This window comes from Lipotes vexillifer, unplaced genomic scaffold, assembly GCF_000442215.2.
Source record: "Lipotes vexillifer unplaced genomic scaffold, Lipotes_vexillifer_v1.1 scaffold1378, whole genome shotgun sequence".
Classification (NCBI taxonomy): Eukaryota; Metazoa; Chordata; class Mammalia; order Artiodactyla; family Lipotidae; genus Lipotes; species Lipotes vexillifer.
The window spans coordinates 886,136-901,679 of record NW_006775104.1 but is presented as its reverse complement, the minus strand read 5'-3'; the positions used below and the strand labels follow the sequence as shown (position 1 = coordinate 901,679).

At 44.8% G+C, this 15,544-nt stretch overlaps 1 protein-coding gene across 2 annotated transcripts in view; it reads left to right on the top strand.

Moving 5' to 3' along the window:
• Nucleotides 1-14,355: 14,355 nt before the first annotated feature.
• Nucleotides 14,356-15,544, top strand: part of KALRN (kalirin RhoGEF kinase) — a 588,759-nt gene continuing 587,570 nt past the window's right edge. Inside the window, exon 1 of one of the 2 annotated variants that reach the window (XM_007449684.1) lies at nt 14,356-14,551. In XM_007449684.1, the coding sequence (XP_007449746.1) occupies nt 14,485-14,551 (67 nt within the window). In that variant the 5' untranslated portion in view covers nt 14,356-14,484. The remainder of the gene's footprint in view (nt 14,552-15,544) is intronic. The other variant, XM_007449683.1, reaches the window with a different exon arrangement.

Below are 15,544 nucleotides of genomic sequence, written 5' to 3'. Positions count from 1 at the left end.
GACACAGCACTTAGGACACAGCCATAGTGAGCTGTCGCCCTCCTTCACCCTCAGTGCCTCCCTTCAGTCTCCACCTGCCAAAGTAATAACACTCCCAGTAGAGACGGTGGATTTGAGAGTGTCAGTGTTAGTGAGTCAGAGCCCACTGTTCCAGGGCAGGGATGGCAGACTTGCTACCCCATGTGCTACGGCTCTTCCAGCCTCCTCTTGGCAGCCGTCGCTCACTGACGGTCGTGCCACTTTTTCCACATCCTTCCTGCCTGTGGCTTCAGGGTTGTTCCTCCCCCCACCCCACCTCCCGACATAGTCTCAAAGATATTTATTGATACAAAGGGGAAGATAGTAACTTGATTTAACACAAAGCTCTGGACAATCACTGCCCCTGGTTAGAGCTGGAACTTGAGATGAAACACAGTCACCATCTCTGACCAAAGTCCCACAAGATGTCTAAGTAGCTGACAAGTGAACAGGCTGAGAAGAGTTGGGTTGTACTGAGTGCTCATTGAGGTCATGAAGCACCCATCCAATCCCTGTGGTAAGCAAGGAGTGGAGCAAAGTGTGGGAGGAACTGCCTCTGCCAGCCAGTGGATGGGTGCATGAGTCCAGGGACTTGCTTATGATGGCCTGTGGGTTCTCTGGGGACCATCTCACATTCTAGACCCTTGTGAGTGGGAAGTGGAGATGGAACTTGCTGTTCTGGCCCTCAGGGACCTCTCAGCTTTCAGAAAAGTTCTGAGTTCCTACTTCAGTCAGCCTGCAATGGTTTGAAAATTACCAAAGTAACAAATGCTTATGATAAAAAACTATCACAACATAAAATTTTATAAAATACTATTCTCTAACCACCTACCCCTATCTCCTAGGGATAACCACTGTTAACAGTTTGGTGTTATGTCCTACCAGAACTCTTTTTCTATGCACGTTGAAATACGTATTCATAGTGTGTATGTGTATATTTATATTCAATATCTATTCTCACCAAAAAATGGAATAATACAAATTATTTCAAATTATCTTGCAAACCGTATTCTCCTACCCAACAATATATCATGGACATCCTTAAATGTCACTATGTGTAAAATTGCTTGTCCTTTATAATGGTTTCAAAGTATAATATAGACTGTATCATAATTTATTTTACTAGTTCCTTATTGTTGGATTTTTAGGTTATCTCCAGTTTTTTTTGCTGTTTTTTACAGAATACACTGAAACATTTATGTAAGTGCAGTAGGTGAGATTTTATAAGTAGAATTGCTGGTTTGAAGGCTGTGCACTTTAGAAATGTTGATAGGTATTGCCAAATTGATTTCTAAAAATGTTACATCAATATACTCTCCTGCCAGGTTATATTTTCCAATATGATAGGTAAAATATGCATATGATGTTATGCTTTAATTTGCATTTCTTTGATCATTAGTAGAGGTTAGCATCTTTTTACTTTTTATCAATCATTTGTGTTTCTTCTTCTGTGAATTTACCTGTTCTTATTAACTCATTTTTATACTGGGTTGTTTAGCTTTTTCTTACTGGTTTTTAGGAGCTCTCTGTAAATTCGAGGTATTAATCCTTTATGTGATGTTTTGTTGCAGTGTAGCAAATATTTGTCTCCTAGATTATCTTTTAACATTGTTCATGTTTTTGCAATTTTATACATTCTCTCTTTTCCTCTGAGGACTTAAAAAAATCCATGAATATAATACATTACCATTGTTCAAAAATTAATACAATATCAAATACGACCTTACGCCTATCTACCCAGCCCCCTCCTTCCATAGGTAACTATCAGTGTTATTTTCTTGTGAATCCTTCCAGTGTTTCTTTTTTAAAATATAGGCAAATCTGAATCCATCCTTATTTTACCACTTTCTTATCAAAACTGAGTGAATACTAACTTTATTGTTCTGTGCCTTGCATTTTTAACCTAACAGTATGCTTGGAAGATCTTTTCATATCTATTTGCAGAAAACCTTATTATTTTTAACAGCTGCATAATATTCCATTATGTGGGTATACCATACACAGCTCAGTAGGTTTCAGACTTTTTTGTTTATGTATGCCCTAAAAGCATATTGAGAGCTATATACTCCCCTCACACATCTAAGTTGACATTAAATTTTTTTTTTTTACCATAAGTTTAAGTGGTTGCAAATAAAATATTTTCTAGAATGTTGTATATCGTATACAGGCTTTAAATAGATTTTCTTAAAAATCTTGGAGCTGGAAATTTAATGAATTGGAAAAGGCAGCTCTCATTGTCAGAGAAAGCAGCCAAATCAGACATATTTACTTCCTGTCAGAGAAAATCCGACTTCTTTTTCAAATTCAAGCAAGCATGTTAATCAGACACCCCTGTGACAACACTGTCTTCATAGACGTGCTTCTGTCTTCTAGACGAAATGAAGTACACAGTCCTTTTCAGTAGTTCCTTGTGATCTCATTCAGTCTTGTGGCTTTCAAGTCTCTCCATTTACCAGTGACTCCCTGTTTCATTTTCCTTTACACTGTGACAGACCACCCCTGGTCGTAGTGGCTTACAGCAACAATTTACCATTTCTTATGATCGTGAGGGTTGAGCAGGCAGTTAGTTCTGTTTCATGTGGTGTCTGCTGGGATGGCTGGAAGCTACAAAGTGGCCTCACTTACATGGACGGCAGTTGGTGTGGGTGGGGCTGGGACTAGCTGGACTTCTCAGTATGGGTCCTTGGTTCTCCTTAATGTGGTTTTTCCATGTGGCTTGGACTTCTCACATCATGGCAGCTAGACTCAAAGAACAGTTTTATTTATTCTTGACCGCATCATCTTAAAATGTCCTTTAAAAAGTTAAGTACAGGGCTTCCCTGGTGGCGCAGTGGTTGAGAGTCCGCCTGCCGATGCGGGGGACACGGGTTCATGCCCCGGTCTGGGAGGGTCCCACATGCCGCGGAGTGGCTAGGCCCGTGAGCCATGGCCCCAAAAAAAAAAAAAAAAAAGTTAAGTACAGTGCAAGGGTCAAAATTCAAAAGGTGTAAAAGAAAAAATAGCCAGTGAAAAGTATTCCTTTTCTATACTGTTGTCCATCCCCTGTTCTCCTTAGGTGACTTGTATATCCCTCCAGAGATTAAAAAAAATGCATATAAAAGCCAGTATGTTGAGCTTTGTGTCTCCTTTAGGAAAACCTTCCCACCCTAAGACTGTAAAAGTTTTTCTTCTTGGAGTTTTATAGTTGGCTTTTTTACGTGGATGTCTTTAGGCTTTCCTGTGTGCATGCTTTTAATTATTTTTATTTTATTTTATTTTAATTATTTTTTGGCTGCGTTGGGTCTTCAATGCTGCGTGCGGGCTTTCTCTAGTTGTGGCAAGTGGGGACTACTCTTCAGTGCGGTGTGCGAGCTTCTCATTGCGGTGGCTTCTCTTGTTGCTGAGCACGGGCTCTAGGCACGCGGGCTTCAGTAGTTGCGGCACGCGGGCTCAGTAGTTGTGGCTTGTGGGCTCTAGAGTGCAGGCTCAGTAGTTGTGGCGCATGGGCTTAGTTGCTCTGTGGCATGTGGGATCTTCCCAGACCAGGGATCGAACTTGTGTCCCCTGCATTGGCAGGTGGATTCTTAATCACTGCACCACCAGGGAAGGGAAGTCCCAGGGTTGATGGACTTTTAGGGAAGCCAAATCATTGGCGTTTACTACCTGGAAACTCCATCAGGGAGCTCCGTAAAGTTTTCCATCTCCTCAGTACTCAGGGTCATCCACATGGTTCGTGTGGGCATAGTCAAAGGATTTCTCATAATTGAATCTCTGTTGGAACTTTGCAGCCTGTGTTAGGGCAGAGGGAGGAAGCCAGATAAGCTAGGGCAGTTGGGCAAGTAAGATATAGGAATCTGTCCCCACCTGAAGGGCAGGTAGAGAGCTGGGGGGTTTGGAGTCATGACTTGTCCCTAACTCAGGACTTCACAAGGGCCACTTGGCTTACAGCTGTCCTCAGTGGCAAAGCTGACATTGTTTTTTTAAAATTCTTTTTGTTGCAATGGTAAATGGGAGTGTTTCCTTAATCTCTCTTTCAGATTTTTCATCATTAGTGTATACAAATGCAAGAGATTTCTGTGCATTAATTTTGTATCCTGCAAAATTGTATCCTAGTAGTTTTCTGGTGGCATCCTTAGGATTCTTTGTGTATAGTATCATGTCATCTGCAAACAGTGACAGTTTGACTTCTTTTCCAATTTGGATTCCTTTTATTTCTTTTTCTTCTCTGATTGTCGTGGCTAGGACTTCCAAAACTATGTTGAATAATAGTGGTGAGAGTGGACATCCTTGTCTCGTTCCTGATCTTAGAGGAAATGCTTTCATTTCTTCACCATTGAGAATGATGTTTGCTGTGGGTTTGTCATATATGGCCTTTATTATGTTGAGGTAGGTTCCCTCTATGCCCACTTTCTGGAGAGTTTTTATCATGAATGGGTGTTGAATTTTGTCAAAAGCTTTTTCTGCATCTGTTGAGATGATCATATGGTTTTTATTCTTCAATTTGTCAATATGGTTTATCGCATTGATTGATTTACGTATATTGAAGAATCCTTGCATCCCTGGGATAAATCCCACTTGATCATGGTGTATGATCCTTTTAATGCGTTGTTGGATTCTGTTTGCTAGTATTTTGTTGAGGATTTTTGCATCTATATTCATCAGTGATATTGGTCTGTAATTTTCTTTTTTTGTAGTACCTTTGTCTGGTTTTGGTATCAGGGTGATGGTGACCTCATAGAATGAGTTTGGGAGTGTTCCTTCCTCTGCAATTTTTTGGGAAGAGTTTGAGAAGGATGGGTGTTAGCTCTTCTCTAAATGTTTGATAGAATTCGCCTGTGAAGCCATCTGGTCCTGGGCTTTTGTTTGTTGGAAGATTTTTAGTCACAGTTTCAATTTCATTACTTGTGATTGATCTGTTCATATTTTCTATTTCTTCCTGGTTCAGTCTTGGAAGGTTATACCTTTCTAAGAATTTGTCCATTTCTTCCAGTCTGTCCATTTTATTGGCATAGAGTTGCTTGTAGTGGTCTCTTAGGATGCTTTGTATTTCTGTGGTGTCTGCTGTAACTCCTCCTTTTTCATTTCTAATTTTATTGATTTGAGTCCTCTCCCTCTTTTTCTTGATGGGTCTGGCTAATGGTTGATCAATTTGGTTTATCTTCTCAAAGGACCAGCTTTTAGTTTTATTGATCTTTGCTATTGTTTTCTTTGTTTGTATTTCATTTATTTCTGCTCTAATCTTTATGATTTCTTTTCTTCTGCTAACTTTGAGTTTTGTTTGTTCTTCTTTCTCTAGTTCCTTTAGGTGTAAGGTTAGATTGTTTATTTGAGATTTTTTTTTGTTTCTTGAGGTAGGATTGTATTGCTATAAACTTCCCTCTTAGAACTGCTTTTGCTGCATCCCATAGGTTTTAGATTGTCGTGTTTTCATTGCCATTTGTCTCTGGGTATTTTTTGATTTCCTCTTTGATTTCTTCAGTGATCTCTTGGTTATTTAGTAGTTTAATGTTTAGCCTCCATGTGTTTGTGTTTTTTACGTTTTTTTCCCTGTAATTCATTTCTAATCTCATAGTGTTGTGGTCAGAAAAGAGGCTTGATATGATTTCAGTTTTCTTAAATTTACTGAGGCTTGATTTGTGACCCAAGATGTGATCTATCCTGGAGAATGTTCCGTGTGCACTTGAGAAGAAAGTGTAATCCGCTGTTTCTGGATGGAATGTACTATAAATATCAATTAAATCTATCTGGTCTATTGTGTCATTTAAAGCTTGTGTTTTCTTATTAATTTTCTGTTTGGATGATCTGTCCATCGGTGTATGTGAGGTGTTAAAGTCCCCCACTATTATTGTGTTACTGTCGATTTCCTCTTTTATAGCTGTTAGCAGTTGCCTTATGTATTGAGGTGCTCCTATGTTGGGTGCATCTATATTTATAATTGTTATATCTTCTTCTTGGATTGATCCCTTGATCATTACATAGTGTCCTTCCTTGTCTCTTGTAACATTCTTTATTTTAAAGTCTATTTTGTCTGATATGAGTATTGCTACTCTGGCTTTCTTTTGACTTCCGTTTGCATGGAATATCTTTTTCCATCCCCTCACTTTCAGTCTGTATGTGTCCCTAGGTCTGAAGTGGGCCTCTTGTAGACAGCATATAGATGGGTCTTGTTTTTGTATCCATTCAGTGAGCCTGTGTCTTTTGTTTGGAGCATTTAATCCATTCACGTTTAAAGTAATTATTGATATGTATGTTCCTATTGCCATTTTCATAATTGCTATGGGTTTGTTTCTATAAGTCCTTTTCTTCTCTTGTGTTTCCCACTTAGAGAAGTTCCTTTAGCATTTGTTGTAGAGCTGGTTTGGTGGTGCTGAATTCTCTTAGCTTTTCCTTGTCTGTAAAGCTTTTGATTTCTCCATTGAATCCAAATGAGATCCTTGCCGGATAGAGTGATCTTGGTTGTAGATTCTTCCCTTTCATCACTTTAAGTATATCATGCCACTCCCTTCTGGCTTGTAGAGTTTCTGCTGAGAAATCAGCTGTTAACCTTATGGGAGTTCCCTTGTATGTTGTCATTTTTCCCTTGCTGCTTTCAATAATTTTTCTTTGTCTTTATTTTTTGCCAATTTGATTACTGTGTGTCTCGGTGTGTTTCTCCTTGGGTTTATCCTGTATGGGATTCTCTGCACTTCCTGGACTTGGGTGGCTATTTCCTTTCCCATGTTAGGGAAGTTGTTGACTCTAATCTCTTCAAATATTTTATTGGGTCCTTCCTCTCTCTCTTCTCCTTCTGGGACCCCTATAATGCGAATGTTGTTGTGTTTAATGTTGTCCCAGATGTCTCTTAGGCTGTCTTCATTTCTTTTCATTCTTTTTTCTTTATTCTGTTCTGTGGCAGTGAATTCCACCATTCTGTCTTCCAGGTCACTTATCCGTTCTTCTGCCTCAGTTATTCTGCTATTGATTCCTTCTAGTGTATTTTTCATTTCAGTTATTGTATTGTTCATCTCTGTTTGTTTGTTCTTTAATTCTTTTAGGTCTTTGTTAAACAGTTTTGCATCTTCTCGATCTTTGCCTCCATTGTTTTTCTGAGGTCCTGGATCATCTTCACTATCATTATTCTGAATTCTTTTTCTGGAAGGTTGCCTATCTCCAGTTCATTTAGTTTTTTTTCTGGGGTTTTATCTTGTTCCTTCATCTGGTACATGGCCCTCTGCCTTTTCATCTTGTGTCTCTTTCTGTGCATGTGGTTTTTGTTCTACAGGCTGCAGGATTGTAGTTCTTCTTCCTTCTGCTGTCTGACCTCTCTGTTTTTTTTTTTCTTTTATTGGCTTATCTGCCCACTTAGATCCCATGGATTGAGAATTTCAACCTGGCATGAGCTTGTTTTCTATCATAGGAGAATGCACTAACTTTATGAAGCTCCTGCTGTGTTAGGTAAGGTACAGTGCTTAGTATTTTATATGTTACTTTGTTTTTTCCTTATGCAGGTAGTTCTGATTTGTTTGTATTTCATTTGGTAAGGTCAGCCTTATCTTCATCCAAAAGATGAAGAGACTGAGATTTACGGAAGTTAAGTCATTTGCCTCAAGTTACTTAGCTAGAAAAAGATTTGGGATTTGAACCTAGTTAGTCTTATTTAGCTCAGGCTCTTTCCCAACACCTAGAAGGCTTCACATTAACTGGATAAACAGATCATAAAGAGATCAGTTATAGAATTTATGGGAATCAGTTATTTTTAAGAACAATAAGCAGAATTCATTTGCCAGAAAGTAAAGTGATCATGGCAATTGATTCTTTTCTTTTTAAAAATAAGAGTTAAGGAAGAGAGAATTCAAATTGGCTAGTGTGCAGCTACTCTGGTGCGTGTGTGTTAGAGTGGGAGTCAGGGCATTCAGGTGAGTCAAATATTGTGTTTGCCTTATGGAACACCCACAAATTATACATTTTCCAAAAAATAAAAAAACGCAACAGTTATGGAAAAAAATAGTTTCGTTCTAGATATATGCTAGTCAAAATTTAGTATTTCTTTGATGGTACAGTGGGCTTTTTTTTTTTTCGTGGTACACGGGCCTCTCGCTGCTTTGGCCTCTCCCGTTGCGGATCACAGGCTTCGGACGCGCAGGCTCAGCGGCCATGGCTCACGGGTGCAGCGGCGTGTGGGATCTTCCCGGACCGGGGCACGAACCCGTGTCCCCTGCATCGGCAGGTGGACTCTCAACCACTGCGCCACCAGGGAAGCCCAGTGGGCTCTTTTTGATCCTGTTGAGCTTCACATTCATTATTATCAACTGCAGTCATAGTAGTCTGGTGCCTGATTTTCCTGGGCACATGTGCTGAGGGGGGCTGTTTGGAAAAGCTGTCGGAGGAGATGGAGAAGGCGTGGGATGAAGAGAGAAGGGAGGGAATTCTCCACAGTAGGGCTCCCCACAGGCTGAATGAGGCATGAGGTTTCAGCTGTGGTGACTGACAACTTAAGTTTTCCTGATTCTAAGTTGGTGCACTGTGGGAATTGAGAGATGGGAGGAACAGTTAAGAGAAGCCAAACCTCAGAGGAGTGAACAGCCCCCAGACTTGAGGGCCCTTAGGTCACTGAGGCACACCACCTCCTTTGATGGGTGAAAAAGCTGCTGTTAGTAGAGGCAAGAGGGAATCGCCCCTCACTGGCTGTGAGGGAAACAGAGGAGGCAATAAATGAGCTCTCTGGATTGCTGGGCCTCTTTGGTCAGGTGTTGAGTTGTCCGCTCTAACTATTTATTGTTTTTTTTTTTCTTCAAGAAGAACTACTTTAAATTTAGGTATTTGGAGAGGGCAGCCAGCCATGTTCTGGGTAGAAAGTGGGAGATGAGGGGAGCGAGCGAGGAAGGCAGAAGAGGCAACAGGTCCCTTGAGTTGCCCTTCATCAGGTCACCTGACAGGCAAAGGCCCATAGAGCTTAAGGAAGAGAGTCATGGACCCTCCTTCTTGCCCCCAACATGCCCCACCCCCACTGCTCATCTGAGGCCAGGACTTCTGCTCCCCTTCCTTTTTTTTAATGGTTGAATAAATTTACTTGTCATTCCAGATCATAATTTGATATATATATATATATATATATGCAAAAATCCTCAAAATAAAATGTTAACTTAGCACTCCTGGTGATGGTATAAATATGCCATACGATTTTTGTTTTACATTTCCCTTTTTAAAAAAAATTGATGTATTGTTGACATACAATACTATATTAGTTTCAGGTGTACAGCTTAATGATTTGTATATATTGTTAAATGATCACCACAGTAAGTCTAGTTAACATCTGTCACCATACATAGTTACAGATTTTTTTTCCTTAGATGAGAACTTTTAAGATCTATTCTCTTAGCAACTTTCAAATGTACAATACAGTGTTATTAACTGCAGTCACCATGCTGTACATTACATCCTCAGGATTTATGTATTTTATAACTGGAAGTTTGTACCTTTTGACCCGCTTCACCCACCCTCCACTGCCCACCTGTGGCAACCACTGATCTGTTCTCTGTGTCTATAAGCGTGGTTTTGTTTTCGGTCTTTGTTTTCTTTCCTTTGACCTAAGACAATATTTTTGCCAAAATGTAAATATTCCCTGAGGGTCTGAATATTAAGCTCTCATCATGAAAACCTTAGAGGGGATGAGATTATCACAATACTTTTCATAGGCCCAGGATGGGTGAGCTTTGAAAAGGCATAACAAGAGGGGAAGGCTCTAGCTCTTGGGGCCCAGGCTGGGGGTGTTGGGTGGCGTGCTGTGGTTGGAGACTCAGGGTAACAGTGGGGGTTCTGGCGATTGGTGGGGGAGGAATAAATGCTCAGGGGAGGGGTCGGAGAGAGACTGCATTTCCCCTACTTAGCAATTTGGTTTAGAGCCCGGCGTGGTGATGGGTCGTGTGGCATCTCCAGGCTACCCCCGCCAAGGCAGAGTTAAAGATCCCAGTGGAGGTCAGAGGTGAACAAGGATGAAAGCAACACAAAAGTAGGACAAGGCAGGCTAATTAGCTTCCGCCTTCCCCTCCTGCCGCCTGGCTTGATATTTGAGGTGACATTTAAAGCCACTGTACAGATGAATGCTTTCTGGAGCCTGTGGAGAGATGAGCCTGATTCTCAGCCTCCTGGCTGGCAGTTCCTCAGCCTCTCCGTCTGGGGCCCTCTATTGGGCCTTGAGGGCAGGCGGGACCTCCCTTTACCTTCCGGGAGACTCTTCTAATTCTGGACTCAGAATCCTCCTCCCTACTGGACTCCTAGGATGTGTGGGAAATGAGGTGCACTCTAGAATTCAGCCAAAATAGTTCAGTGAAGTAAGAGAGGGGAGCAGGGCCAGAAGCAGACAGATCACCGCTTCAGACTCATCTGGAGCACTTGTTAAAAATGCAGGCCTTGGGGAGTGAGGCCTAGTTATCTGCATGGATAACCAACCCTCTAAGGTTATTCTGCTGCCCATTAAACTTTGAGAACCTCTGAGACAGAAGATGAACGAGGTTAGCTGGAAAAGGCCTCTTGGGAGAAGTGGACTTGAATTTCAGAGTGGCAGGTGATACCTGCCTTAGGTGCTGGCCTCAGGTGTGGACCTAGGGAGCCTGTTCACCTGGGGACACCAGGCTTTCACAGGAGAGACTGGCCGGTGTCCATCCCATCCATGGGTGGCGTCGCTGAGACTATGTTGCCACAGGGCTGCACTTCACCACTTGGGTGCTAATCGCCAAGGGGCAGAAGTGGTGTGGGAGGTGGCTGAGGCTGTTGTCTGCTGGAGTGTGATACATGTTGCAACTGAAGCACAGCTTATAGGGCCAAATGGCAGCCCAGTGGAGCCCACTTGCATGGGCGGGGCAGCGAGGGACAGGGATAGTCTTCCCTCTGCTATGCAGACTAGCAGCTGTACCGCCTCCCTCGTGGCCTTCCCTGGTCAGGTAGCGCTGTGTGTCCGAGAAGCTGGCCAGTGCCTCTGCGGGAACAATGCCTTTGCCCCGGGAGATGAGTGGGAAAGATTTGGGACATGATTGCTTCTCTCCTCCCTCTGTGCTGCTTGCCTTCTGCTCCATACACTTGTGCTGGCTTTATCTGATCGGGAACACAGTGTTTCCACGTTGGGGCGGGCGGAGAGAGGGAGAAAGAACCGTGCCAAGTAAGAAGAAGGAACAGCGAAGAGAAGGGAACACATCTATGTTGTGACACCGAGTAACCGGTGATCATCCAGATGGGCATCAGCCCTCTGGAATGGACGGGCTGTTGCTGGCCTGGAGATGCTCCTTGTTCCTGAGAACAGGTCCCTGTAGCCAGCCAGGTGGGTTGGAGGAACCATACCAATGGGAATGACCGTGCTTGCTTTGACCATGATGAAAGAAGGAGCTGCTGCAGGAGTATTGTTTAAGACAAAATGACAACAACGACAAAAACCTAATAAAGCCCCCTCCTGGCTGGTGTCCCGTCCGTTCTAACTGCACTCCAGGTAAATGGCAACTCTGACAATCTCTTGGAACATTTTATTCAACTTCTGGAGGGGCTGGAATGAAAGCATGGCTTACGAGGCTCTGTGGGAGTTGGAGAAATGAGCATTGGTGGGCTGGGGAGCTCCCAGGAGCCCAGCTCGATGGGTTGAAGCCAGTCTTTAGTACAGTTGCTGGCTGAATGGGTTCATCCTGGCCCCGACCCCACAGCTGATGCTTATGGTCTTAGGTTCACAGTTTGTGGGGGACGTTCTTGCATCCGTGTTGTTCTTTAACATCTTTATTCTCTTTCTTTGAAAATGAGGCTGTGTGGAATGTTTGGCACTTGATTACTAGAAGGAGGGGAACAGGGCCAGCTGCCTTCTCCAGACCCAAGAATGGGATGTGGAATAGTAGAGTTAGCCCCATCAGAGTTCACACGGCAACCACACGGTCACTAGGACTTTCTGCCTCACAGACAGATGCTCTTTCCAAAGCCCATCTCTGTCTAGGTCTCCTCATGGTGGCAGCCATGTGTGCATCCCTCACATCTCAGATTTCTCCCAAGTTGGGTTAGACAGAACCATTTTTGGCATTTTTATTTGGAGATGCTCTCCCTTGGCAGCCACAAGCCAGAGCCAAAGAAAAAGATGAAAGGCTGTCACTCAGTAAGAGACCACACGTAGGCCCTCTACTGAGCCTGTGCTGGTGGCATGTCAGCACTGCCCTGGGCGTCCTGCCCTACTGTGAGGGCCTCCACCTCTCTATGAAAGACATCACAGTTCCCCAGGGAACAATCCAGAGCCCCAGAAACTCTTCGGGAGGAGACAGATGGCACACATTTCTTCCTCAGCCCAGCCACCTTCTAGGTATTTGACCATAAGCAAGTGATTTAACCTCTTGGAACATGGGTTTTCCCTTCTGTAGACTGGGGAATGTGAGTCCCATCCTACAGACCTTTCAGGGTGGCTCAGGGGGCCCAGGGAGATGATGGATGTGGAAGTACCTTGTGAGCTAAAACGTACTGGCCACACCTGAATGATGGAGCTTGTTATTCATGAAGGAAGGGGGAAGCTGAGGGTCAGTGCACTTCTCTCTCTCGAGAGAGGAGGAGGGGCGTGCATTCTTGTGTTAACTACACACTGGAGTCTTGTCCATTTAAGGTAATAGTAAAATAATACTACCAGAGCCTGCGAGGTAGCTTCTGGGAAGTGGTGTGTGCTCAGTCCCAATGCTGCCCTTCCAGCAGGAACCACGGTGCAGCGGTGGAGCAGGGGCAGGGCCAGGCTGGTGGAGACTGTGGCTCTGCTGGCGTTCTCCCTCCCCCGCCTAGCTCCTGCCCCAGGACGTGCCTCCTTTTCAGTCTGCATCTGTCAGAATCTGCAGCCTGTGTCATCCTGGAAGCCTAAGCTCCCAGGAAGAGCTGACGCTGAGGAGGCCCGCTCCTGCCCGCTGCTGTTGGAGACCAGGAAGCCTGGGGTGCCAGCGTTTCCATTAGGACAGTGAGAAGGCGTTGCTGGCATGGCCTGGGCTGAAACAAAAGCGGTGATGAATATGCACGTGGCTGCCAGAGTAGTTTTTAGGCTTGGAGTCCAGAGTTGTTCCAGACCTGGGGTCCCCTCGGAGTTCCCTTGTTTGAGCAGAACTTCTGGTCACCTGGGGACACAGGCTCACCGTGCGGGTGGCCAGCACCCTGTAAAATGGGTTCCCAGCAAGGCCAGGCCAGGGTGCCCTGTCATCCTTCTACAGGCCTTATGTGGTGCCCAGGAACTGAGGTCCTTTCAGTCCACTCCTCTTCCTGACTTAAAAATGAAACCATGTGGGGTGCATGTGCCATTTGCCTCTTCACTCATTCAGTTAGTAAATACTCAAGCTCTTGCAAAGTTCCAGATGCTTCAGGGGATGTAACGAAGATCACAGAGCAGATCCTGTCTTCATGGAGTTTGTGGTCAAGTAAGGGAGCAGTCCTGTACAAAGGAGGTCTTACACAAAGGAGGGAGTGAAATGCAGCGTAGGGGGGGAGAAAGACGAGGGAAGGCTACCTGATTCTGTGGAAAAGTAGGAGGGTTTGGCCACGACGAAGTGGGGGAGTAGGGTGGCCATGCTCTGGGCAGGGAGAACATGAGCACATGCACAGAGGTAGGAAAGCATGGGATGTAAGGAGGTGTGGGAGCTGGGAACCTGGTGGGAGGAAGAGGGATTGGAGGGGGAGGGGGAACGAGCGCTTGAGCACCGCCGTTCACCAAGTGCTGGACCAGAAGTGTTAGGGCCTTCCTATCCTGGGAGCCTCACAATAGCTTGATGAAGCAAATGCTGTTCTCTCTAGCTTTCAGAGGAGGCGGCTGGGGTTGAAGTAACTTGATCAAGGCTAGGCAACTATTCAGTGGTAGCAGGGTTTGAATCCATGACCATGTGACTCCAGAGCCCATGCTATCTCCACGACAGCAGAGGGTCCACGAAGGGAGATAGGGTCTGTGGCCTTTTCCTGGTCACATGGGTCCTGCACCCTTGGGCAGGAGGTGCCTGTGGTTCCCGAGGAACAAGGCAGTGAGGCTCTGGCTCTTCTGGTCTGGCCTCGGAGTCCAGGGTGGTTGAGCTCCTGGCTTCCCACCCCTGTCCTGTTAGGGAAGCCGCTGGCCTCTGGCATGGGAGGCAGGGACAGCCAGGATGGCAGGAGATCCTGTAATGACATTCAAGATACGGCCTTGACTGTGGGTTTTCATTCCCAGGACCACCTCTCTGCTCCCTTCTTTGTGAAGGTGCTCCCTGGCCGCCCTCCCCCGCACCTCTGATCTCCCTTTGGGCCCATGCAGGCGCAGTCTGCACAAGGCGGCAGTGTTCCGCACTTGTTCCTTTGTTGCTGTGAAACAGGCTCCCGGCACAGTCAGCCTCTGTGTGGGAGGACTGGTGGCTGTCTTCGCAGGCAGGCATTTGCTTTGAGCAGGCTGCGCGCGCGAGCCCAGCATCAAGTAATTCCGGCCTCCTCGAGTCGGCGGTGGTGGGATGAGGCTGTGCTGAGGGGACTGGCTGTGAAGGATGAGTTCAGGGGGGGATGACGGACCGCTTCTGGGACCAGTGGTATCTTTGGTATCTCCGCTTGCTCCGGCTGCTGGATCGAGGTATTCCTGGGGGGGAAAGAGAGAGAATGAATATGAGTGTGTGTGTGTGTGTGTGTGTGTGTGTGTGTGTGTGTGTGTGTGTAAGAGAGAGGGAGATATGTACACACAGAGAGATTTCTGACAGAGAGAGAGAGACAGAAACAGACACACACACACACACACACAGAAAAATGCACTGGAGAAGGGAGCAGAAAGCAAGGAGGGAGAAGAGAGAATGAAACAGCCGAGTAGCCAACCCATGGAAAGTAAAAAAAAGGCTGTTTTTCTGGGGACATTTTTTACCCAGCCAGGAATTGGGAGCCCAGGGCCATTTGGGGAGCATGTGTGTATCCGGATCTCATTTCTTGTTGGGTTGATCATCAAGCTGTGTACTGTAGTCAAAGACAAGTTAAGCCCCGTCTTTCAGGGTTCTAGATGGAACCCTGAGCAGTGCAGCAAGGAGAATGGTCCCTGAGCAAGAAGCTGGGGGCAGACAGATGCAGGCTTACATCTCAGCTCTGCCACCACCAACTCTGTGACCTTAGGCTGATTTGTGTGACCTATCTAGGCTTGTTTCCCCATCTGTAAAATGGGTGTGGTGAGACCTATCTGCTGGGGTTGTTGTGGAATTCTTAGTTAATTCATACCTGTAAAACATGTAACATAATGTCTGGTGCATAGTAGGTGCTTTGTAAGTGTTCATTTCCTCCTTACATGCCCCTCAGCATCATGGGGCTGTAGCCCCTGTCCGGAGGGCAGCTGCCTATGTGGTTATCTGTCGATAGAGCCAGTACAGAATTTGCAGTTAGTGGAAACGGAAGGGAAAGTCCATTTTATTCCTCAGGTTAATCTGACCTTAATACATTTTATCATTGAATATTCATGTGATTTAAATCTCCTGGTAATGTGATGCAAATCTAGACATTCTGGTGTAAGGAAAACCCACTGTTAAACTGGTTGAGTAATTGATTCTTTTCTTTCTTTCTTTCTTTTTTCTTTTTTTTTTTTTTTTTT